We start from the raw sequence: 25,840 nt of genomic DNA on the forward strand, positions 1-25,840 counted from the left end.
GGCGTCGCCATCCCCGACCCACTTTTCCCTTCCCTGTTTCCAAGCTGGGTCGTTCATAAATCTATAAATCTAATAATAATAATAATATTTTTTTTAAAGGGAGCCAACGGGAGCGGTCGATTCCTGCAATAGCCCCCCGGGGTTGAAAGTTGGGTCATTTATGAAAGCGTTAGGCATATTTATATATATTTTTTAATTGATCGCCCCGGGAAAAAAAGCGTTTTGCACGGGAAATGCCAGCGGTCAATGGCCCAGAAGCCACAACCGGCTCTTTTGCGAAGAATCCTTCACTGGGATGAATGAACCACCTCGGGCGATCCTGCTGGGCTGCGATCTCAGGAACCAGCGCTGCGAGGGAGGGGTTGGGGGAGGAGAGACACCGGGGTCGGCCTGTGCCGCTTCCCTTCCCTTAAACTGGCGCCGGCAGGCAGAAATCCAACTGGTGGCGCCCAGAAACCGCACCCGCCGAGTTCCTGCCTGCCGCTTTCCGCCCAAAATCTTTGCAACTCATCATCCGCTTGTCCTTCAACCCACGGAAGGGCAAAAAAGGAAATTAACCCGTGCAGTATGCAATGGCTTTCCGGGGAGTAAACGCCATCGGGCACAGCTCTCACGCCACATTGCTTATCTGCCCTTCGAGGCAACGCGATCTATACGGCGTGAGGAGTGAAGTCCCGAAAGGAGCGTGCCTGGGATCGAACCCGCAACTACACGCTTCGGAACTCTGCAGAGAAGCATGCCATGCAATTGACTTCGGTGCAAAGTCATGCTCGCGTGCAGGGGTCAAGTCTCCATCGCGTGGGGATGTGTCCTTTGGGGGTGGTCCAAAGATCGTGTTGGGGTCCCACCTGGCCCCAGCGTCCAGCTGTGCGATTGTCCTGGGACTAAACCCCGCTTTGGAACAGCTGGAACAAGAATCGGGCTTTGACCAAGAAACGGTGCATGTCTTCTGGAAGGGGGGGGGGTACATGACATGTGGTGGTCCAAACTTTTGTTTTGGGGTGCAGTGGGCATGGAGCCTTTCCGGTTCTGTATTCAAATCCTTCCTTGAAATACAGGCCTCTTGGGGGGACTCCAAAAAGGACCGCGTGGCCCCCAACCTCTGGAGTGTGGGGATGTGTCCTTTGGGGGGGGGTCCAAAGACTGTGTTGGGGTCCAGCCTGGCCCAGTGTCCGGCTGTGGGATTGTCCTGGGGGCACCCCACTTTGGAGCAGCTGGCGCAAGAACCGGGCTTTGGACCCCGCAAAAACAGTGCATGAAGATGAAGATTGGGGGGGGGGGGCGGCGATGGGACGGGGTGGTCCAAACCTTATTTCGGGGTTCAGAGCTGGACAAAATGAAATGGTTTTATACCGCTCTCTTCGCCAACAGAATTCAACGTCATGCCTCCGAAAGGATTGCAACCCTGGGAGTCCTATTCAATGGGCTGGGCTTTCTCCCGCGTAAAAAGCGCACTCAGAATTAGACCTCCCTACACATTAACTCAGAGGCACCTTCAGCTGCGATTTAACAAATACGCGGCCAGGTTTGCAACGGTGCAGTCAGGAGATCCTATGCAAGCTCGGGGCAATTCAAAAGGGACGTGCCGATCCTATGCAAGCCCTGAGCAATTCAAACTGGATTTACCGATCCTATGCAAGCCCTACCGGTCCTATGCAAACTCTGGGCAATTCAAACGGGATTTACTGATCCTATTCAAACCCTGGGCAATCCAAACGGGACTTACCGATCCTATGCAAGCCCTGGGCAAGGGCGCGTGTTGGATTACCTCTATGCAGCCCTGGCTGGGGGGGCATCATTTGCTCAGAAGCCACCGGAGCTGCGCTTCCGCAGCCTGACCATCGAGTGCATTTGCATAGGATAAGGACCGTCCACGCGCGGTCTTTTGCGCGGATCTCTTTTAACACTGGCAGCGCTCAAAAAGAGCCGGGGAGGCGGGGGTTAAAAGGGGATCGGCGCGCATGCGCAAGGAATCGCACGTGGCGTCCTGCGGGAAAGTCTGACCCACAGCTCTGCCGCGAGGCTTAAGGGTGAGAAATGCAAAGCCCCTCCCCGCCCCCCACGTGTATTGAGGGAGGGGGGCACAGTTGTCCCCTCCGAGGAAGCGATCTGGAATTGCAGCTTGTTTTTCTCCTCTCCTGGCTGCACGGAAAATCCCCTTTAATTTGTAAGGGTTAGTTAGGGATTGCACTTGGGGGGCAGGACGGCCTTTTATTCTCCTCATAGCCGCCCCATGCTGAGTTTCCTTTCTGCCATTGGATCCCGTTGCTCGCCCTTGCTGTCTCACGGGGAGTGCCGCGGCTTGGTTGCCAACTGGTCGGGAACGGTCTGGAGGCATGAGGGTGGAGCCTGGGGTTTGGGGAGGGACTTCAGTGGGGCCTAATACCACACCGTCCACCCTCCAAGCGGCTATTTTCTTCGGTGGAGCTGTTGCGTGCCATTCCAGGGAATCCCCAGGTCCCACCTGGAGGTTGGCATCCCTATAGTGTAATTTGGAAATCGGTACTAATTCCAGGGACCTCACAGGCCCCATTTGGAGGCTAAGAGCTTTATAGGACAGGGGGCCTGTTTAAGCTGGCTTTTCAGAGAGGCAAACAGCCCTATCCAACCTGTACGCAGGGCCTGTGGTCCCTTTTGGTGGGGTCAGCTGGGTGACCTGTTAAAAACAGGTGAATTTAAAGAATGCATAAGGTTGGAGCAGTAGCAAGAGTACAAATTCAGGTATGGTAATTGGTGGTACAATATATTATCCGGAACATGAAGTCTGAAATAATTGGTGTACAGTTCCCATTAAAGGTCCCCTATAAGGAATCAGTGTAAACCAGGGGTAGTCAAACTGTGGCCCTCCACATGTCCATGGACTACAATTCCCATGACCCCTGCCAGAGTTCGCTCCTGGGAATTGTAGTCCATGGACATCTGGAGGGCCGCAGTTTGACTACCCCTGGTGTAAACTAATGCCCTGAAGCATTTTGGAAATATGCTGTTTCCATTACAAGCCATGCCTGGCTCCTTGTTTAAAGGGTGGCATGGAAGTGCCACATTAAATCCACGTTTGGCTCTGTGGCTTGAGGCTGGACGGACTCCCTGGGTAATTCAATCTGTTGGGAATCTCTCGTTCAATTTGTCACAGGCAAGCCATATGGACATGGTGTTAACGCACAAGAGCATGCACACAATGTCTTACTCTGCTCTCCTGTGGCTAATTGAAAGATTTTCAAGAGGGCCCCAATTACAACAAATGTGCCAGTATGGATTTTATTTGAGAGTTGAATGTACCGAAATCCTTACCTTAGGTAGTCGTTACATTCTGGCTGCTCCGCATGACATTGCCAACATCCAGCGTCCGGGCAGCAAACTGATCGCTACATCCTCCATTTTATAGTTGGGGAATCACATAAAGTGGATTCCCCCGCATAAAAAGCGCCAGCTAGAGGAGAGCAACCAGCAGGCCACCAACAAAAAGAATGTGTGGAGGCGAAGAAGCGCGTTCTCCGCCTCCAGTGTCCCACCTTCGCCTCCCTTCTGGCAATGGAATTTTTTTTTAAGCGAATGGCCTGGAGCAACGAATAGGTGTACAAGTGTGCAGCCAAAGGCTAAAAGAAATTTCCCCTCAAAGTTTTCAAACGAAGCATACCTCTCTAAAGTCTCCCTCCCAAAAAAATCAGAAACAATTTTTTTTAAGTATCAAAAGACTCATGATTCCATAAGGGGTGGCAGTAAAAAAGCACTATGATTAGATGCAAAGGCATTTCTATGGAGAAGTATTGAATTAAAAAAGAAAAATTAGTGGGCATCATGGGCCTTTTAAAATATTGAGAAAGGGGATTGGCTGCCTGGACTGCCCGCTTTGAGCCTCCTTGGGTAGGGAAAAGCGGCATATAAGAACCAACTCTTCTTCTTCTGGAATGATTGAGAATCGCATGTAAAGTGCGTTGCTCTCTTCTGCCATTCCCAGCAATGCTTGTGAAGGATAAGAAGCGCAAAATGGCAGCAGACTAGAGCGAGACAGCAAGAAGATGAGTGGCTGTGAGGCATGATAATATTTAGCACTGCATCATTCAGCTGGCGTGACACTGTTCTTCTCGATGTGCGGAAATGCCCTTAATATAGCTGGATAATCAGGTTTTTTTAATTTTTAACGATATGATAAGTATATTTCTTCTAATGCAATGCAATAGATGAACAAGACAGGGCCCCAAATTTGCTGAAAAATGTGAAGTCTTACGTGTGTGTGTGTGTGGGGGGGGCACTTAAACAGTTCTGTAGGGCCTGCAAAAGGGAGCTCTTCCACCAGCCTTTTGGTTGATGTCGACCTGAATTCAATCACTTCCCATTGGCCCTTGCCATGAGAACCACCACCGACATGTCCATGCTACGGGGCGTCAGTATGTTACATTTAAAACTGGATGTTCTCACCAAGTTTGTTCCATTATGTTACTGTTCTCCTGTTATGACTGTTTCACTATTGTTCAATTTATCATGGATTCCAGCGGGTAGCCGTGTTGGTCTGAAGCAGCACAACAGAACAAAACCAGAGTCCAGTGGCACCTTTAAGCCCAACAAAGATTTAGTCAAGGCTCACGCCTTGACTAAATCTTTGTTGGGCTTAAAGGTGCCACTGGACTCTGGTTTTGCTTTGTTGTGTCAATTTATCATGTTATCCAGTTCCATGTAAACCACCCTGAGCCTCAGGGGGGGCGGTATATAAATTTGCAATAAAATAAATACATAAATAAAAATGTGAAAATGATAAAAGGAAGACCTGTAGCCTTAAGCTGGCCTTTTGTGAGTAAAAACTCAAGAGCTGGGTGTTTTCCCCCGGCCTATTTTAGCCTTTGAGGGAGAACCCGCTTGGACTGGGGCTGAGGGAACACTTCAGACAAAAGGGGCAGATAAAAGGAGAGCTGATGGAAGGTTGGTTTGCCATCTCCAGTTCAGAAAATTTTAGAGGTTTAGGGGCTGGAGAGTAGGCTTTGAGGAATGGAGGGAATTCAGATGTAATGCCATAAATTCCACCCTCCAAAGCAGCCAATTTGTCCTGGAGAACTAGGGTTGCTAACCTCCAGGTGGGGGCTGGAGATCGCCCCAAATGACAGCCATTTTACAGATGACAGAGAACATTCTGCTGGAGAAAATGTCAAGATGGTTCCTAGCTGTAACCCTGGTCCCGCCTCTCAGGGGCATCGCTCTGCCTTTATAGCTTTGTAGTAGACAAGCTGGTTTTTATACCCTGCGTTTCACTACTCGAAGCAGTCTCAAAGTGGCATACTATCACCTTCCCCTGCCTATAACAGTTACCCTGTGAGGGAGGTGAAGCTGAGAGAGCTCTGAGAGAACTGTCCTGTGAGCTCTGACAGGACTGTGACTAGCCCAAGGTCACCCAGCTGGCTGCATGTGGATGAGTGGGGAATCAAACCTGTCTCACCATATTAGAAGCCACCGCGCTTTGCTACCACACCAAGCTGGCTCTCTTAGTGGGCTCATGTGAAGCTTTGCCTCCTGAATAAAGGGAAAGGTGCAGACCCACTATGTGTTTGCTTCCCTCCGTTTCATTCTTTGCCACATTCAGAGGTGCACTGCCTCTGTATGTGGAGGATCGCCCATGCTCCATTGCTCTTCACTCCTCTGAACTCATTCCAGTCCACAATCATAATGTCGTAGAATAGCAGCTGACAAACTACCCCATTGAAGGTAGTGTGATAGGGATGTGAGTGTCCTGCATAGTGCAGGGGGTTGGTCTAGATGACCCAGGGGGTCCCTTCCAACTCTGATTCTATTATTCTATATAGTCATCTGACGGAGAGGCTGATTCTGTGAAGGTTCGAGGGGGTGGCAGGTGACAGTGGATGAGCGATAGGGTTGTGAGTGTCCTGCCTAGTGCAGGGGGTTGGACTAGATGACCCAGGAGATCCCTTCCAACTCTGTGATTCTATGTGGGCTTAGCTACCGCTCTTGTTAAAATTAATTTTCTTGGTTTAATTTCCAGGTTTCGTGTTCCTGGAATCCCTTGAGACATGTGAGTATTGGGGAGCAGAGGGCGTCAACGGAAGTGTGGGGAAAAGCACATTTTTAACAGCACCAGAATGGTTTGAAGTTCACCAGACGCTGGGGACGCAGAGCCAAGTTACCTCTGCTTTGAGGGGCGTCCTGAGGTCTTTTCCTAGCTTGGGCTTATCCAGTCCTGGTTGCAAGGAGCTCGGAGTTTCTTTTGTCCTCCATCCGGTCATGATCCTTGTCATGATATCTGTCTTGGGCCTAGTTAAGGTATTTAGCCACTGTTTCGTAGAGATCCTCTTCCAGTTGGCCAATGCAGAATGCTGGAGAGAAGGTGGAGATGCAGGAGATGCAGGAGGGAGAGCAAGGTGATTGAGAGATAGAGGTGGGAAGTGCAGATTCCCCTGCAATGCTGGAGAGGCAGAGCACGGGTCCCCAACATGGTGCCCGTGGGCCGTATTGTATCTGCTGATGATTTCCTGGCATTCAGAAAGTGGGCCGGATGGAATATTGCCCAGCATGGCTTCTGATTGGATCACTGTGTGACTGAAGGTAAGCTGTTCATAGGCAAGACAATATTTTAAAACAGGATGTTCCTTCGAAAGTAAACTCAGTCCTTGACATATGGTGGCGGCCATTTTGCGGCTGGCTCTGCCTCTTCTGGTGGCCATCTTGTGGCTGGCTCTGCCTCTTCTGGTGGCCATCTTGTGGCTGGCTCTGTCTCTTGTGGTGGCCATTTTGCGGCTGGCTCTGCCTCTTGTGCTGGCCATTTTGTGGCTGGCTCTGCCTCTTGTGGTGGCCATATTGCGGCTGGCTCTGTCTCTTGTGCTGGCCATTTTGTGGCTGGCTCTGCCTCTTCTGGTGGCCATTTTGTGGCTGGCTCTGTCTCTTGTGGCCATTTTGCGGCTGGCTCTGCCTCTTGTGGTGGCCATTTTGTGGCTGGCTCTGACTATTCTGGCGGCCATTTTGTTCTTGAGCTTATCATGCTGTACTAGAATTCCAAAGGTGCCCAGTGGCTCAAAAACTGAATTAAATAGGCTGGATGTAAAGAGACCAGAGTGCTGTGGGGCTGGCTGTCACTCTCTTGACCTGGCCTACCTTATAGGGTTATTGTGAAGCCCTTGTGAGGGAGATGAGAATATGTCCTGTTTGGTGGAAGGAGAGGATGGAAATTTGAGAGATCAGTCTGTTGAATATGAACAGTTGCAGTTTTATTCCATTGTCTTTGTTTTAGTGCAGAATTGATGATGCTTCTACTCCCCCAATCAACACCTAATAATATAATAGTAGTTATTACAATAATATAAATTTTTATGTAAAACCCTCCATTCCCTGAAGGCTTAGGGTGGGTAGCAACACACATGAAACACATAAAATAATAATTATCACATTAAACTATATATTAACATATCCAAACAAACTAAATTATTTCAAGGACATAATTGATGGTTGCACCAATTTGGCCGTTGTCCGATTATTCCAGCAACCACTTGTTTGGGGAATCTGACCTGTTTGTTGGCACATCAGTTGTGTACTGTCTTTAAAAAGGAAAATCTGACCAGTTCATGATGGTTTAGTCTGTCACTGGATTTTAGCCGTGACGTCTAGCACTAGAACCTCCATGTTCCTAGGCAGCCTACCACTGAAGGCCGGTTGGTACGCATTACTTGTCTGATTACTCTGCTTACCTTGGAGTATTTCTGGCATTAAGAAATTAACAGGGATGGTTCCATGCTTTGGGGAGCCCCGTGCAAGATCCCGTTTAGGAGAGGATCCTCACATGGTTTCTGTCTCCATTCCTTCCCAGTCAAAGGGCAGAGGAAGAAGCAGTGTTGGTTTTCATACCTGGCTTTTCACTATCCAAAGGAGTCCCAAAGCGACTTACGATCACTTTCCTTTGCTCTCGCCACAACAAACACCCTGCAAAGTCCGGCCTACCTCACAGGGTGTCTGTTGTGGGGAGAGGAAAGGGAAGGCGAATGTAAGCTGCTTTGAGGCTCCTTCTAGTAAAGAAAAGTGTCATAAGAACCAACTCTTCTTCTTCTTTAGTAATCTCAGGACTCTCTCAGCCTCCCCTCCCTCACAGGGTGTCTGTTGTGGGGAGAGGAAGGGAAGGTGAATGTAAGCTGCTTTGAGACTCCTTCAGGTAGACAAAAGCAGCATATAAGAACCAACTCTTCTTCTTCAGTATTCTCACAACTCTTTCAGCCTTACCTCCCTCACAGGGTGTCTGTTGTGGGGAGAGGAAAGGGAAGGCCGCTTTGAGACTCCTTTGTGGAGAGAAAAGCAGCATGTAAGAACAAACTGCTTATTCTATAAAGATAACAGCATTAGTGGGTCTTTAGATTTGAAATTCTCCAATCTTTTGTTTCTTAATTCACCTTTTTGGGATAGGTTTTTTTCTCTCTTTGTTTTTTGTTACTCTAACCACTCCGCCATGCAGACTCTCAAGCCTCCTTGCAAAGTGGTCTGAAAGCAGTGTTATATTAAAAATATTGTTGCCATGCCCATGTCATCAACAAATCCAATTACAGGCGATACAGTTATGTGAGGAGGGTTTCCTCAGTCCATTCACACTGTAATAAAAATGAATTCACCACAATCACTGTGTGTCTCCCTGTCCTGGTAATTCACAGGTCTACCCACAGCAATGAGAAGAACGCTTTCAAACTGAGCAAGAAGATTTTTAGATCTGATCCGGTCAGACCTCCTGGTAAGTTAATGCTGCATTTAAAACGATATTTTAATAGGTAAAAGGTAAAGGTATCCCCTGTGCAAGCACCAAGTCATGTCTGACCCTTGGGGTGATGCTCTCTAGCGTTTTCATGGCAGACTCAATATGGGGTGGTTTGCCAGTGCCTTCCCCAGTCATTACCGTTTACCCCCCAGCAATTTTACCGACCTCGGAAGGATGGAAGGCTGAGTCAACCTTGAGCCGGTTGCTGGGATTGAACTCCCGGCCTCATGGTCAGAGCTTTCAGACAGCATGTCTGCTGCCTTACCACCCTGCACCACAAGAGGCTCTATAATGATATTTTAATATCTGTGTTATAATTTGTTGGCCAACTTGGTGGCCCTCTGCGGGCAGAAAAGCAGAGTAAATATTGTATTAAGAAATGAATTAAGTAGAAGAGTTGGTTTTTATCCCCTCCATTTCACCACCTGAAGGAGTCTCAAAGCAGCTTATAATAGTCTTCCCTTCCTCTACTTGCCCTGTGGCAACCCCTGTGAAAGGGTCGTTAGACCTCCAAAGGGGTCCCGACCCCCAGGTTTTTTAAAGTAGGGTTTTTAAAAAGTCAGTTATGGAGTCTGTTCTCTCCAGTTACTCTCTCTCTTACCTTAGAGCAAACGAAAGGATTGGGTGTCCACCAGCCAGGGGTTTGGCTAGAGAGTTTCTTTGAAATGGAAATGAGGGACATGAGTGTTTATGCGTGGACGTTTCATGCCGGGCTGCAGACTGGAGTTTTAGTCGTGGCAGGTTGCCCCACCTAAATTGTCACCATGCCACCACAACCTCCCACACAACACACACATTCAACCCCATGCCCTTACAGACTGGACAACTCCTCCCCTTACTCTTCCCAATGCCAAGCTCTCTCTATCTTAATCACTCTCTTCCTTTCTACCTCCCTCTCTCTTTGCTATTTTACCTCTCCCTCCCCCAACGCCCGTTGTATCAGCTACAACAGGCTTTAATTCTAGCAATGAAAATAATACAGTGGAGCTGGGACTGAGGAACTGTTGTCTGAAACAGCACAGTGGTATAGGAAAAGCCATATGGCAGCCTCCGCCTGAGGAAAGTGGCCAGGGTCCCCTCCTGATGAGATGTTTCCCTCAGGGAAATGGCAAAAGTCACCTTCTGATGTGGCAATTCCCTCAGGGAAGCCACCAAAATCCCTTCCTGATGAGGCATTTCCCTCAGGGAAGCCACTAAAGTCCCTTCCTGATGAGGCATTTCCCTCGGGGAAGCCACTAAAGTCCCTTCTGATGAGGCATTTCCCTCAGGGAAGCCACTAAAGTCCCTTCCTGATGAGGCATTTCCCTCAGGGAAGCCACCAAAGTCCATTCCTGATGAGGCATTTCCTTCAGGGAAGCCACCAAAGTCCCTTCCTGATGAGGCATTTCCCTCAGGGAAGCCACTAAAGTCCCTTCCTGATGAGGCATTTCCCTCAGTGAAGCCAACAAAGTCCCTTCCTGATGAGGCATTTCCCTCAGAGAAGCCACCAAAGTCCATTCCTGATGAGGCATTTCCCTCAGAGAAGCCACTAAAGTCCCTTCCTGATGAGGCATTTCCCTCGGGGTAGCCACCAAAGTCCCTTCCTGATGAGGCATTTCCCTCGGGGAAGCCACCAAAGTCCCTTCCTGATGAGGCATTTCCCTCAGGGAAGCCACTAAAGTCCATTCCTGATGAGGCATTTCCCTCAGAGAAGCCACTAAAGTCCCTTCCTGATGAGGCATTTCCCTCGGGGTAGCCACCAAAGTCCCTTCCTGATGAGGCATTTCCCTCGGGGAAGCCACCAAAGTCCCTTCCTGATGAGGCATTTCCCTCAGGGAAGCCACTAAAGTCCCTTCCTGATGAGGCATTTCCCTCAGGGAAGCCACTAAAGTCCCTTCCTGATGAGGCATTTCCCTCAGGGAAGCCACCAAAGTCCCTTACTGATGAGGCATTTCCCTCAGAGAAGCCACCAAAGTCCATTCCTGATGAGGCATTTCCCTCAGGGAAGCCACTAAAGTCCCTTCCTGATGAGGCATTTCCCTCGGGGAAGACACCAAAGTCCATTCCTGATGAGGCATTTCCGTCAGGAAAATGGCGGAAGCCACCTCCTGATGTGGCAGTTCCCTCAGGGAAGTCGTCTAAACCCCCTCCTGATGAGATGATTCCCTCAGGGAAGCCACCAAATCCATTCCTGATGAGGCATTTCCGTCAGGAAAATGGCGGAAGTCCTCTCCTGATGTGGCAGTTCCCTCTGGGAAGTCATGTAAACCCCCTCCTGATGAGACGATTCCCTCAGGGAAGCCACCAAAGGCCAATCCTGATGAGGCATTTCCCTCAGGGAAGCCACTAAAGTCCCTTCCTGATGAGGCATTTCCCTCGGGGAAGCCACTAAAGTCCCTTCTGATGAGGCATTGCCCTCAGGGAAGCCACTAAAGTCCCTTCCTGATGAGGCATTTCCCTCAGGGAAGCCACCAAAGTCCATTCCTGATGAGGCATTTCCTTCAGGGAAGCCACCAAAGTCCCTTCCTGATGAGGCATTTCCCTCAGGGAAGCCACTAAAGTTCCTTCCTGATGAGGCATTTCCCTCGGGGAAGCCACCAAAGTCCCTTACTGATGAGGCATTTCCCTCAGAGAAGCCACCAAAGTCCATTCCTGATGAGGCATTTCCCTCAGGGAAGCCACTAAAGTCCCTTCCTGATGAGGCATTTCCCTCGGGGAAGCCTCCAAAGTCCATTCCTGATGAGGCATTTCCATCAGGAAAATGGCGGAAGCCACCTCCTGATGTGGCAGTTCCCTCCGGGAAGCCACCAAAGGCCACTCCTGATGAGATGATTCCCTCAGGGAAGCCACCAAAGGCCACTCCTGATGAGGCATTTCCCTCAGGGAAGCCACTAAAGTCCTTTCCTGATGAGGCATTTCCCTCAGTGAAGCCACCAAAGTCCCTTACTGATGAGGCATTTCCCTCAGAGAAGCCACCAAAGTCCATTCCTGATGACGAATTTCCCTCAGGGAAGCCACTAAAGTCCCTTCCTGATGAGGCATTTCCCTCAGTGAAGCCACCAAAGTCCCTTCCTGATGAGGCATTTCCCTCAGTGAAGCCACCAAAGTCCCTTCCTGATGAGGCATTTTCCTCGGGGAAGCCACCAAAGTCCATTCCTGATGAGGCATTTCCCTCAGGGAAGCCACTAAAGTCCCTTCCTGATGAGGCATTTCCCTCGGGGAAGCCACCAAAGTCCCTTCCTGATGAGGCATTTCCCTCAGGGAAACCACTAAAGTCCCTTCCTGATGAGGCATTTCCCTCAGGGAAGCCACTAAAGTCCCTTCCTGATGAGGCATTTCCTTCAGAGAAGCCACCGAAGTCCATTCCTGATGAGGCATTTCCCTCAGGGAAGCCACTAAAATCCCTTCCTGATGAGGCATTTCCCTCGGGGAAGCCTCCAAAGTCCATTCCTGATGAGGCATTTCCGTCAGGAAAATGGCGGAAGCCACCTCCTGATGTGGCAGTTCCCTCAGGGAAGTCGTGTAAACCCCCTCCTGATGAGACGATTCCCTCAGGGAAGCCACCAAAGGCCACTCCTGATGAGGCATTTCCCTCAGGGAAGCCACTAAAGTCCCTTCCTGATGAGGCATTTCCCTCAGTGAAGCCACCAAAGTCCCTTACTGATGAGGCATTTCCCTCAGAGAAGCCACCAAAGTCCATTCCTGATGACGCATTTCCCTCAGGGAAGCCACTAAAGTCCCTTCCTGATGAGGCATTTCCCTCAGTGAAGCCACCAAAGTCCCTTCCTGATGAGGCATTTTCCTCGGGGAAGCCACCAAAGTCCATTCCTGATGAGGCATTTCCCTCAGGGAAGCCACTAAAGTCCCTTCCTGATGAGGCATTTCCCTCGGGGAAGCCACCAAAGTCCCTTCCTGATGAGGCATTTCCCTCAGGGAAACCACTAAAGTCCCTTCCTGATGAGGCATTTCCCTCAGGGAAGCCACTAATGTCCCTTCCTGATGAGGCATTTCCCTCAGAGAAGCCACCGAAGTCCATTCCTGATGAGGCATTTCCCTCAGGGAAGCCACTAAAGTCCCTTCCTGATGAGGCATTTCCCTCGGGGAAGCCACCAAAGTCCATTCCTGATGAGGCATTTCCGTCAGGAAAATGGCGGAAGCCACCTCCTGATGTGGCAGTTCCCTCATGGAAGTCGTCTAAACCCCCTCCTGATGAGACGATTCCCTCAGGGAAGCCACCAAAGTCCATTCCTGATGCGGCATTTCCCTTCAGGGAAATGGCGGAAGTCACCTCCTGATGTGGCAGTTCCCTCAGGGAAGTCGTCTAAACCACCTCCTGATGAGATGATTCCCTCAGGGAAGCCACCATTCCTGATGAGGCATTTCCGTCAGGGAAATGGCGGAAGTCCCCTCCTGATGTGGCAGTTCCCTCAGGGAAGCCACCAAAGCCCGCTCCTGATGAGGCATTTCCCTCAGGAAAATGGCAGAAACCGCCTCCTGATGTGGCGATACCCTCAGGGAAGCCGTCGAAACCCCCTCCTGATGAGACAATTCCCTCAGGGCACCCGCTTCCTGAGCTGATCTCAGGGAAATGGTGGAAGCCAACCCCTTCTGCTGCTTTTCTATGAATACCCTCCTGAACAGTTCTGTTTTGGTAGCGGTTTTCTTGGAGTCGTATAGCTTCCCCAGCCGAGGAGGACTTTTCCAGCATTACTAGGCCTGTATTGTGATAGCTGAAGGTGGATTTTTGGAGATCCAGCGGAAGTGCTCTGATGGCAGCGGACATGGTTGCCCCGGGGTCAGCAAGTCGGTGCCCTCTTGTTCCCTGTACATTTGCGTGTCTTCTGTTTTTTTAAAATATCCCCTCCTTTCCTTTTCCAAGCACACTGCTGTCTGATTTTTGATCAGCCAGGACTGAGTTTTAAAAATGAAATCTAGAATATGCACTGCTTCCTTTTGCCACGGAGGCATCAACCCCCAAGCTGCAGAAGAGCCTTCATGGTATGGTGATTAAGAGTGTCAGGCTAGAACCTGGGAGTCTTGGGTTCGAAACGGCAGCTGTTACCTGGGTTTGCAAAATTATACTTTCCCCTTTACTTTTTACATTTGGCCTGGGAGTTTCTTGGCTTCCTTCAAGGCAGCCCCCTTGTCTCTCCGCCTCACCTCCTGTATCATGAGTTTTATTGTTTCATCCCCGTGGCTGCATCTAAGGCAGGGGTAGTCAACCTGTGGTCCTCCCGATGTCCATGGACTACAATTCCCATGAGCCCCTGCCAGCAAACGCTGGCAGGGGCTCATGGGAATTGTAGTCCATGGACATCAGGAGGACCACAAGTTGACTACCTCTGGAAGGGTCACCGAGGTTCCCATTTTTTATCATCATGGCTAACAGCCGTTGACCAAACTCTTTGGGAGGTCGAGTTATTTTAAGGAAATAAAGTGGAGGAGGGAGGGAATATTATAAGCTCCTTTGGTCTCCTCTCCTCGCGGTTGCAGACAGAGAAACATAGGATATAAGTGTCCAAATAAAGAGCGGCTGGTGTGAGAAGGAAGGATCAGGGCCAAATCCTTAAGGCCCCAAGGTGACTATTAGCCTTGGCTGTATGGTTTTCATGCCTAGAGGAGAGCACTTGATAGAGATACCATTCTCTGCCAGGTATCCTGTGGAACTAGTTCTCTTCCCATATTCCCCTGCTGCGGTTCATGTTTGGTCAAAGTCCTCTGTGCTCTTAGTTGTGAGTCCCCAACCTTCTGCCCTTGTTGTTGTTAGGTGCGAAGTCGTGTCCGACCCATCGCGACCCCATGGACAATGATCCTCCAGGCCTTCCTGCCCTCTACCATTCCCCGGAGTCCATTTAAGGCTGCACCGACTGCTTCAGTGACTCCATCCAGCCACCTCGTTCTCTGTCGTCCCCTTCTTCTTTTGCCCTCGATCGCTCCCAGCATTAGGCTCTTCTCCAGGGAGTCCTTCCTTCTCCCTTTAACCTTCTGCCCACCCGCCCTCAAATTCTGAAAAGTTGACAGAGAGCTCTACCCCCTCTTGACATTTGAACTCAGAGCACCTCTTGGACATTAAATTCAAGGAAGGTTAAAGGGGAGGCTGCATGTGCTCACAGGACAGAGATGACCACTTGCTTAGGACGCTTTGGATGGGGAATGGAGGGTAGGCTGACCTGTAGGTATTTGGAACCTCCATGTTCAGGGGCAGTATACCTCTGAATGCCGGTTGCTGGGTAGGCAATAGCAGGGGTGGGCGATTTTGGCTTCCGTGGCCTGCTGTGTGTGCATGGGTGGGGGGATTTTGGGTTGGCCGCTGCGAAAAAAAGGAAAATTCGGCGTTCGATGCCTCAACGGCCGGCCTTATTTTTGTCCGCAGGCATTGTACAGCGCAGCATGGGTGGTTGCGCTTGGCACCCGCGACAGGAAAATCGGAATTTATAACAATCTCCTCTTTCCCCCCCACCCCGTTGTCGAGAATTTCACACAATGTGACTGCAAAGGCCACAATCCTTCGTGGCCAGCGCGTTTTCCTCTCTTTGGGGTCAGAAGTCAGCCAGCCATTGTCTGATTATTTATAGCCGTGTCCTGTCTGGGAATGGCCTTTTCCTCATTCGGGCAGCCAGAGACCCAGGTTGGAAAACAAGCTTGCGGATGGGGGGGTGTTGGATTTCTTTTCTTCCTTTCTTTTTAAAATATCATCTTTTTGAAAGACGAGAGAGACGGTTTCGGCTTTAAAATATATTTTTGCTTCGCAGGTGGAGGGAATTAATGTTGTCCTTAGTAGAAAAAAAAATGTTTGGGTTCTGAAGAAGGGGGAATTGCGAGGAAAAGAAGTTGAGGAGTTTGGAGACCGAGACATATGGAGAAAGGTTTGGGGAGCTTGGTCTGTTTAGCCTGGAGAGGAGACGACTGAGAGGGGATCTGATAACCATCGTCAAGTATTTAAAAGGGTGCCATGTAGAGCAGGGGTAGTCAACCTGTGGTCCTCCAGACGTCCATGGACTGCATTTGCTGGCGGGCTCATGGGAATTGTAGTCCATGGACGTCTGGAGGACCACAGGTTGACTACCCCTGATGTAGAGGATGGAGCAGAGTTGTTCTCTCTTGCCCCGGAGGGATAGACCAGAACCAATGGGATGAAATTAATTCAAAAGAAATTCCGTCTCAACATCCGGTAGAAGTTCCTGACCGTTAGAGTGGTTCCTCAGTGGAGCAGGCTTCCTTGGGAGGTGGTGGGTTCTCCATTATTGGAGATTTTTCAGCATAGGCTGGATAGCCATCTGTTAGAGAGGCTGATTCTGTGAAGGCTCAAGGGGGTGGCAGGTGACAGTGGATGAGCAATAGGGCTGTGAGTGTTGTGCATAGTGCAGGGGGTTGGACTAGATGACCCAAGAGGTCCCTTCCAACTGTATGATTCTAAGTATTTTTGTGGAGCAGATCTCTTCTGCATGCACCTCCTCTACATAATCTCCCTTGCCAGGTTGTTTATGGGCGAAAGGCAGGTTTTGTCCTCTCCACAACTGTGTCTTTCGAACTTAAACAATACCAGATGAGACAGTGCAGGAGTGTGCCAATCTTCTCTTCTCCCATAATGCATAGCTGGGAAAAATACACGTTTTCACGTTTCTCTGCCCCTTTCCAATGAAGGCCAAAGTTGAGGGCAGGCCTAGTACCAGGGAGAGACCTGGGTTCGAATCCCCACTGCCATGAAGCTAGCTGGGTGACCTTGAGCCAGCCATTCTCGTTCACTGCTTGCAGAATTATTGCCTACCTCACAGGGTCGTTGTGAGGGTCAAATGGGAAGGCTGTCTCCTTGGCTGTAAGCTAAGAGGGAGAGTGGACGTCTGCTGATTCAATGAGTAGAAAAGCAAGATAAAGATATTTTAAATAAATTCCATATTTAATCTGGCAGCATCCCCTCAGGGGCTAACTAGATGGTTCTTGAAACTCCCAGGGAGGACATGAAGGAGAAAGCCCTCCCTTTATTAATTGTTATTCACAGATATACTGCTTCTCCATATGGAGAATCCATTTATTCTAGCATATATCCAGCAGTTCATTTTTAGGGCTTCTGTACATTGCAGGCACAGGACTGCGTCTTCACAGGCTAGCCTCGGAGAGGAGCTAACAAGCTTTAAAAAATGGTTTTATAGCTCCCAAGCATGCTACCCTCACCCCTCACAGAGAGGCTGACTTCCCCACCCAAAGGTCATGTGATTTGAGAGCAGCTAGCACTCTTCCTTAGCCTGTGAAATGGTGCTCTTCTACTGGCAAAAGGTTGAGGCCGGTGCCAGCATTTGGGAAAATCAGTGAATCCCCCCTGCCCACCCCCGCCTGTACCTTACCCCTCCATCTGAACCTGGGGATTATAATTTAATCTGTGTCTATTGACCCCAGGTTCAGGATGAGTTTTTGTGACGGAGCGGTTTGCCTTGTCAGGATTTTCAAGCAATTTGTAACGCGTTTTTATATTTTTTTAAGGAATATTTGTATCTGATTTAAATGAATTGATGTTAGCTGCCACGAGACCATAGTTGGAGAGGCGTGACCTAAAAATCTCTAAATAAATATAGGTCGGAGTGTTTTGTGTGTTGGACTACAGGCCAAGGTTTAGACCCTGTGCCTTGCAGGGTACAAGACGTCCGTCTTCCGCTACCTTCTGTCTCTAAAAGATGGGGATCTAAAGAATCCACCAATTGTTTGTTTTTTCCTCCCATGAGGCTAGACTCTTCATGAAGCGTTTAATGCAGCAGTCTGCAACCTTTCGGCTGCCGCGGACTGCTGCTCCGGAGTGGGGGGAAGAGGCTGGTTCGGGGGACCGCGCATGCGCGGCAGCCCCAGCGCAAACGCGCATGCGCGGACTGCTGCGCACGCATGTTTGCACCGCCGGCGGCCGCGGCTCCCCCTCCCAGCCCCTCCAGGCCGCCAGCAAATCGGCTGCCAAAGTGGCCGATTAGCTTGCGGCTCGGCAAGCTTCTCTTCCCTCCCCTCCCGAAACAAGAAGCTTGCCGGGCCGCGAGCTAATCGGCCGCTTTGCCTGCAGCCTGGCGAGCTTCTCGCTTCGGTGGGGAGGGAAGAAGGAGCAGCGGCCGGGCGCCAAGGCCTTCGTGGCCCGGCACTGGGCCGCAGCCCGCGGGTTGGGGACCACTGGTTTAATGAACCTGTACCCTCCAATCCAACTACCACAGTGGAGTTTGTCTCTAGTTTTATCGTTCTTGACACATAAGCCCTTCTTGACACATAAGCCCTTCAAATCAATGGCTTTGGGTGCTTTATCTTTATTGTCTTACAAGACTGTCTTCTTGGTGGCCATTACTCCTTCCTGCAGCGTAGTGGATATAGCTGCTCTTTAGCAGGTTCACTGTGATACTGAGACTGAATTTGGATTATCTAGTCTCAAAATTTCACTTAGCTCAGAAGGTTCCCAACCTTTTTTCCAAACCCCACTATTAAAACAGAGAGAACAACGCACCTTTTAGATGTTTGAAGAGTGTTATTATTTCATTTAGATAGAATTAAAGACTTTAGGCAAGACAAAAATCTTTTAATCTGCTTTGGGGGCCACAGGAAGGGTAAGGGCATGCTTCACCACAAACTTCACAACATTGGATAGTGACTGCTATTAAACAGACCTATACTTTGGCTGAGGTAGAGTGCCCAGTACGCATTTCCACACATTCCACAAGGGCCCAGGCATCTTCAACAGCTTTTTTATCTGGTGTGCTATTGAGAGACATCTGCCCCGCTACAAACCTGGTCAACTCCATCGACTTTCATCCAGCACTGCTCAGTGGACGTCAACTCCCCAGCGGAAGCTGCAGTAGGGAGAGCAGTACCTCCAATTTGCCTCTAAGTTAGCTCACGTCCTCTGTGTTGTGTGATCTTGCTATTTTCCCTTGTGGGACTGTACAGTAGCCACAAAAAGAAAAACAGGGTGCATCTTGCCTTTAACTGTTGTTCATACAGTGGTCTTCTGTGCAGACACACGTCCCTCCCTCCTTCCCTGTGATGGGCCTTTGTCAAATGATTGTTGTCAGTACTTACATATTGCATAGTGGCAGATGGAGAACTGAGAGAAGAGTGCGAGCCCCTTCCACATCACATGACTTTTGGGTGGGGAACTCAGCCTCTCTGAAGGGAGGGGGGTTAGCACTCTTGAGCTATAAAACAGTTCACAAAAGCTTGCTATCTCCTCTCTGTGGTTGGCCTGCTAAGGCACAGTCCTGTGTGCACAGAAGACCACTCGATGAACAGCAGTTACAGTACAATGGAACTCTGTTTTGTTTGTGTATTCCCCCCCCCCCCAACATACCTGTACATAAAGACCTCAGGAGCACTGAACATAGATTCATTGTGTGTTATATTATCCTGAATGTATGTTCACCCTTTCTTTGCTAATTTAAAAGAGACTAGAGTATTATAAACGGCCTGAATAACCCAGGCTTGCCTCATCTTATCAGGGCTTGGAAGCTGAGTAGGGTCATCCCTGGTTACTAGTTGAGTGAGAGACCAGCAAGGGAGTCTGAGGCACGCAATGGCAAGCCACCTCTGCATTGGTTAAGCCTAATCTGAAATATATAAATATATGAAATATATAAGAGCCTCTTGTGGCGCAGAGTGGTAAGGCAGCTGTCTGAAAGCTTTGCCCATGAGGCTGGGAGTTCAATCCCAGCAGCCGGCTCAAGGTTGACTCAGCCTTCCCTCCTTCCGAGGTTGGTAAAATGAGTACCCAGCTTGCTGGGGGGTAAACGGTAATGACTGGGGAAGGCACTGGCAAACCACCCCGTATTGAGTCTGCCATGAAAACGCTGGAGGGCATCACCCCAAGGGTCAGACATGACTCGGTGCTTGCACAGGGGATACCTTTACCTTTAATCTGAAATATTCTGTCCAGTTCTGGGTGCTGCAGTTTATTATTTATTTATTATTTATTATTTATTTATTTATTGTTTGTTTATTTATTTATTTATTTATTTATTTATTTAGACTTGCGTGCCTCCACTCCCAGAGTGACCAGCTCGTAGCAGCTCCCAACATCCGTACAAATACAATGAAATATAAATGCAATCCAGTTAAAACTTTGTAAAATACAGAATTTATTTATTTATGTATTTATTATATATTTATATACCGCCCTACCCGAAGGCTCAGGGTGGTTTACAGGGAACAGGAAAAGATACAGATAACATATGGTGACAAGGTAATAACAGTAATAGCATTATAACAACAATAACTTAACATGATCATAACAATAACATTAGAAAATGGAACTGCAAGAGCCTCAGCTCAACTCTTACTGGGACCCAGTGGGTTAGGCAGACCGGTGTCAGTCGCAGCAGGAAGGGAGGGGGGGCAATTGGAAGCAATGGTTTGGGTCGACCTCAACCAAATGCCTGGCGGAAGAGCTCCCTTTTGCAGGCCCTGTGGAACTGTTCAAGTTCCGTCAGGGCCCTGATCTCCTCTGGGAGCTCGTTCCACCAAGTGGGGGCCAGGATGGAGAAAGCTCTGGCCCTGGTTGAGGTCAAGCGGGCTTCCTTGGGGCCAAGGACCACCAGGAGGTTGGCAGTAGCAGAGTGCAAGGCTCTTTGAGGAGTGTAGGTGGAGAGGCGGTCCCTCAGGTATACTGGGCCTGTTAAAACCTGTTAATAATCAGCAGCAAGCCATGTACCACTATAGCTCGGATGGTGCAGTTTGCAATGGGTGTGCTCTGGATGGGCCAGGGTAGCCCTATCTCATCAGCTCTAGGTCAACCCTAGTTAGTACTTCAGTGGAAGATCACCAAGGAAGGCCAGGGTCACCAAACAGATGGCAGGCCACTTCGCCTCACCTTGAAAACTCCATAGGTATTTTCCATGCATAAGTTGTGACTCGCCGGCACTAAATTAATTATTTTTAAACCGTAGGGGATTTTTCTGAAGGCCAAAATTGCAAATGGCAATTTGCAGGGCCTGGTGTCGTCATGCCCTTGTTTTATAAGACTGTGGGTAGAGCAAATGCATATGTTTTATGTCAAAGAGCCGTTATAAAACTTTATCGTGACAAAAGTCAGACTGAATTTTCGGGCCCGTCTTTTTCTCGCCATCTCCAGGGTCCTTAAAGAAGAAGGGATCGGAAGTCTTTGTCGGAAATCTCCCCCCGGATATCACGGAGGTGGTGTCTTCTCTTTTTGCATTTGGCTGGCTTTGCTTTTTTGTCTGTGGAGAGCAGCTCGATAACAGGAACATCAGCCCTTTTGAGGGGTGGAGGGGAATGAAACACGGCCAGGTTGTGAGCAAGACGGAGGGGGAGGGTTATGAAGGAAGAATGGACCCTGGTTCGGGGCTGAGAAAAACAGGGACTCCCAAAGAGAGCTGAGATGGATTGAAAATGTTAAATTCTTTAAAAGGGTGCCATACAGAGGATGGAGCAGAGTTGTTCTCTCTTGCCCCGGAGGGACGGACCAGAACCAATGGGATGAAATTAATTCAAAAGAAATTCCGTCTAAACATCCAGAAGAAGTTCCTGACAGAGCGGTTTCTCAGTGGGACAGGCTTCCTCGGGAGGTGGTGGGTTCTCCATGTTTGGAGATTTTTAAACAGAGGCTGGAGAGCCATCTGATGGACGGGCTGATTCTGTGAAGGTTCAAGGGGGTGGCAGATGACAGTGGATGAGCAATAGGGTGGTGAGTGTGAGTGCAGGGGGTTGGACTAGCTGACACAGGAGGTCCCTTCCAACTCTGTGATTCTATGAATGAAGCATTGAAGAAGAAGCATCAAAGAGCCAGGAGTCGGATTGGTGGCTCTGGGCTCGGAAAGGGGCGCCTAAGGGGTGGGGAGAGGGGGGGACTTCAGTGGGGTTTATCGGCTGCCTAAGGAGGATGTGAGCTCTCCCTCCTTGGTGGTCTTCAGGCATTGGCTGAACGGTTACTAGTCTTGGATGCTTGAGGCTGATCCTTAACAGGTGGTTGGACTAGATGGCCTGTTTGGCCCCTTCCAGTTCTTTAGTTCTACGATGTTGCCATAGAGTTCCCTTTTCTCCAGGTGGGCTGGTCAGCTGGAGACCAGTAGTCATCCCAGCAGATCTCCAGCCCACCACCTGGAGGCTGGCAACCCTAGCCAGGAGTGACAGCTGGTCGGGTGGGGGAGGGGATACTACCTGTGTTATTTGATCCTCCCTGTTTGCTGTTTGAGGCGAGTCTTCTCTCGGGTTCCTGTTGCAGATGGAGATTGCTTGCCTGTTCAAGGACTTTGGCATAAAGACAGTCAGGAAACGGCAGAGCAGTTCTGCAAGAAGGTACTGTCCAGCGTTCCCTCGTCATCTGGCAAATCCCACTACTGACTCCCCTTCTATCTGGAAATGAGTTTGGGAGGGAACTGAGCATCACAAAGCCAGCCGGCTCTCGATGAGCCGTTAAGCATAATGCAGTTCGATGTTTAGGGAAATTCCGGGAAGCAGAGGCCATGGTCTTTCCCCCACCTACCCACTTAATTAAAATCACTGTCCCTTTTTGCTTATACATCCCCAAGAGCTGATTTTGTTTGCAATGGAAAGCAGGTGAGGGGGACATTAAGCCGATTGGGGCAGCCCCAATGGAGTGGGCAGTTCTTTGGGAGCTGCTCAGCTCGGGCCTGGCTGCCAAAGGGGTGGGCTCAACGGCTGTTGTTACTGCTGGCGGGAGGGGAGGAGGGAACCAAGCAGAGGTTTGGCTTAGAACCTCCTGGCTTTCTACCGGTGCACCACCCTGGGAACTTTCACTTTATGTGCAAAGAGCAGGCTGGTGTGAAAGTATTTATTAAAAATTTGTACCCTGCCATTGCTTGCAAATCAAAAGAGCTTACAACTGTATCATTCATTCATTCATTCATTCATTCATTCATTCATTCATTCATTCATTCATTCGATTTATCACCCACCACTCCCTCACAGCTCGTGGCGGGTTACATACGGATACATAAAACCCCCATAAAAACCCCAGTTAAAAACTAGACAATCACAATAATAATCCAGTCAAAAACAAGTTATCGCGGAAAAAAATAATCTTAGTAGCCCAATTTAAACAGAGTGAGGAGGAGGAGGGTACAGGCGTCAGATTGCAAAATCAGGGCATCATGATCAGTGAATGGTATAGTAGGTAATCAGGGCATCAAAATCAGGATATAATCAGTGACTCCTACAGTATATAATCAGGGCATCATGATCATGAATGGTATAGTAGGTAATCAGGGCATCAAAATCAGGATATAATCAGTGACTCCTACAGTATGTAATCAGGGCATCAAAATCAGGATATAATCAGTGACTCCTACAGCATGTAATCAGGGCATCATGATCATGAATGGTATAGTAGGTAATCAGGGCATCAAAATCAGGATATAATCAGTGACTCCTACAGTATGTAATCAGGGCATCATGATCATGAATGGTATAGTAGGTAATCAGGGCATCAAAATCAGGATATAATCAGTGACTCCTACAGTATGTAATCAGGGCATCATGATCATGAATGGTATAGTAGGTAATCAGGGCATCAAAATCAGGATATAATCAGTGACTCCTACAGCATGTAATCAGGGCATCATGATCAGTCCATTGTGCAGTATGTAAACATCATGCATCATAATCAGGGCATCTTAATCAAGATAGAAACAGTGAATTGTACAGTTTGTAATCATCAGTATATCATAATCTGAGAATATAGTATGTGATCAGGGCATCTTAATCGGTGCAACTTAATCAGTGCATCATGCATAATCAGCCTGTAAACATGCTATGGAAAGGGCAGGACACAAAGGTTTGCGGAGGTTAACTGTGTCGTCTTCTGCTCCCGCTTCAGTTTTGCATTTCTCGAAGTGGCGTCCCCCGAGGCAGTACAGCTCGCCATACAGAATCGGAATGGGACCATCGTGAAAGGGCAGCGTATGATTGTGGCCATTTCCGAGGAGAGGAAAAGCCCTGAATCCAGAAAGGACATGGAGATGCCGGTAAACTCAAGGGCAGCCCTACCAGCAGATCTGACCAAAGATCCCCCCATTCCAACATCATTTGCTGTTTTCTCTGGTGGCCAACCAGATATCCCCGGAAGGCATACAAACAAGATGCAAGAAGCCAAAGTCTGTTTCTGTCTCCTTCCCCCAACCTGGGCAGAGTCTGCACTTACTTTCTTTATTCCATTGTCAATCCTGTTGAATTCAGAACGCTTTGAACTTGGGTCTTCTTCCCCCCCTCCATTGAAACAGGAAAGTCTTCTGCATGTGGTTAGGGTAGTTCAGAAGGTGGTGGGGGGGGGAGCCAAGCCTCTTTCTTTCTTTTCTTGAAGGGGGTGGGGGGAAAGGAGCCAGGCAGGGAGCCTCTTTCTTTTCTTGGAGGAGTGGGGGAGAGAATCAAAAAAGGCAGAAGAGGGAGGAAAAATCCAGGACTGACAGAAGTTGAGAGAAATTAGTGGCTTCTCCTTTAAGGCAAGCATGTCACATGACCAGGTGTAGCCTATCAGAGGTTCTCTACCAAGGAGCGTTCTTTCCCAATGTATATTGAGCATTAAAAGCAGTCTGAGATATCGCACAATAAAGGTAGGGTCACTCTGGATCAATCCTTCTTGCTGCAGAAGGAAAATTTAAATCGCCCCAAATCCAAACGGAAATCGCATTCTGTGTAGAGGGCAGGGACTGAATCGATCTGGGGTTGGAATAAAAGCTCCGTGCAGTTTACACCCTGGTATTCAGAGGTACACTGCGTCTGGATATGGAGGTTTCAGTTTTCCATCACTGCTGACTTCCTCCATTAATTTGTATAATTTTTTATTCAAAGCTGCCTATGGCTGCATCCTGTGGCAGGGAGTTCCGCAAATCTGCTTTCACACTCGCTGGATAATGCATTTTCAGTAGATTTCAGCAATCATTGCAACGAGATTTATTTTTGGTTTTTTGCATGGGGACATCTGGTTGTCAAAGAGAGCTAGAGCGGACGATTCAGTGTGTGTGAAAACAGCCTGAGTCAATTGTGTCCTGTGAGAATTGCTGTCAGCGCAATTTACTTTTCAAAAAGTTTGCATCCATTACTGTAAGGTTACATGCTGGTTTCATAAATGTGAAAAAATACCCAGTCTGGGGGGTTTTTTTTTGTCTATATTTTTGTATTTGGGCTGATGAAAAAACTTTGGTGTTTCTCCCCTTTGCAGGAGTTGGAGCCAGTCCCTAATGGATTGCCCATAGGCAATGGTGGTATGTTACATATATGTGTGTGTATGTTACATTTAAGTGGGTGGCTGTGTTGGTCTGAAGCAGCACAACAAAACAAAATTAGAATCCAGTAGCACCTTTAAGACAACAAAGATTTATTCACGGCGTGAGTTTTCGAGTACAAGCAGTCTTTGTCAGACTATGATCTCCTTACATGACAGGGAATATATATCAAAAATCAATTATGTTACATCAGTAGACTGTGTCACAACCAAATACAGCCAATAATTATCCTTTGTCAAAACAGCCAAACAATCCCCTAGAATTCAGTAGATTCAAATGAGTAGCCGTGTTGGTCTGAAGTAGCACAATAAAATCAGAGTCCAGTAGCACCTTTAAGACCAACAAAGATTTAATCAAGGCGTGAGCTTTTGAGTGCAAGCACTCTTCGTCAGACTATGATCTCCTTACATGACAGGGAAAAATCAGTTCTGTTACATCTGTGGCACAACCAGATACAGCCAATGATAATCCTAGAATTCAGTGTACTTTACAAAAACACAGGGAGAGACCAAACTGCCTTTTATTAGTGATCAAAGGTTTTCACCTCCCCATATGTTGCTTGTTCCATCCGTCTCTATACAACTGTGACACATTCCTCTCAGGGAATTGCTGGTAACTATCCCAACTCAAAATTCCATTACATTTCCATATCTTACAGTCACATTATTATCACAAATAAAATAAATAGCGAGGAATATGGATACACATAGTCTGAGGAAGAGTGCTTGCACTCGAAAGCTCACGCCTTGAATAAATCTTTGTTGGTCTTAAAGGTGCCACTGGACTCTGATTTTGTTTTGTTGTGTGTGTGTGTTACAGTTTCTCAAAGTTTCTTCTTGCTGGAGATATATCTCCATTTGATGGTGTGTGAAATCTCAGGTTCTTTAGAAAAACAATCTGATATTGCTGTGCT

At 48.5% G+C, this 25,840-nt stretch overlaps 1 protein-coding gene across 5 annotated transcripts in view; it reads left to right on the top strand.

Moving 5' to 3' along the window:
- Positions 1–1,935: 1,935 nt before the first annotated feature.
- TDRD10 (tudor domain containing 10) overlaps positions 1,936–25,840 on the top strand; it is a 35,479-nt gene continuing 11,574 nt past the window's right edge. Inside the window, exons 1-7 of one of the 5 annotated variants that reach the window (XM_077324629.1) lie at positions 1,936–2,030; positions 5,990–6,019; positions 8,634–8,710; positions 20,799–20,860; positions 21,909–21,982; positions 23,523–23,670; positions 24,864–24,906. In XM_077324629.1, the coding sequence (XP_077180744.1) occupies positions 6,018–6,019; positions 8,634–8,710; positions 20,799–20,860; positions 21,909–21,982; positions 23,523–23,670; positions 24,864–24,906 (406 nt within the window). In that variant the 5' untranslated portion in view covers positions 1,936–2,030; positions 5,990–6,017. Of the gene's footprint in view, positions 2,031–2,149; positions 2,168–4,104; positions 4,126–4,896; positions 4,918–5,989; positions 6,020–6,530; positions 6,550–8,633; positions 8,711–20,798; positions 20,861–21,908; positions 21,983–23,522; positions 23,671–24,863; positions 24,907–25,840 lie in introns of those variants that run through there. The other 4 variants (XM_077324798.1, XM_077324888.1, XM_077324710.1 and 1 more) reach the window with 4 other exon arrangements.

The sequence above is a fragment of the Paroedura picta genome, chromosome 1 (assembly GCF_049243985.1).
Source record: "Paroedura picta isolate Pp20150507F chromosome 1, Ppicta_v3.0, whole genome shotgun sequence".
Taxonomy (NCBI): domain Eukaryota; kingdom Metazoa; phylum Chordata; class Lepidosauria; order Squamata; family Gekkonidae; genus Paroedura; species Paroedura picta.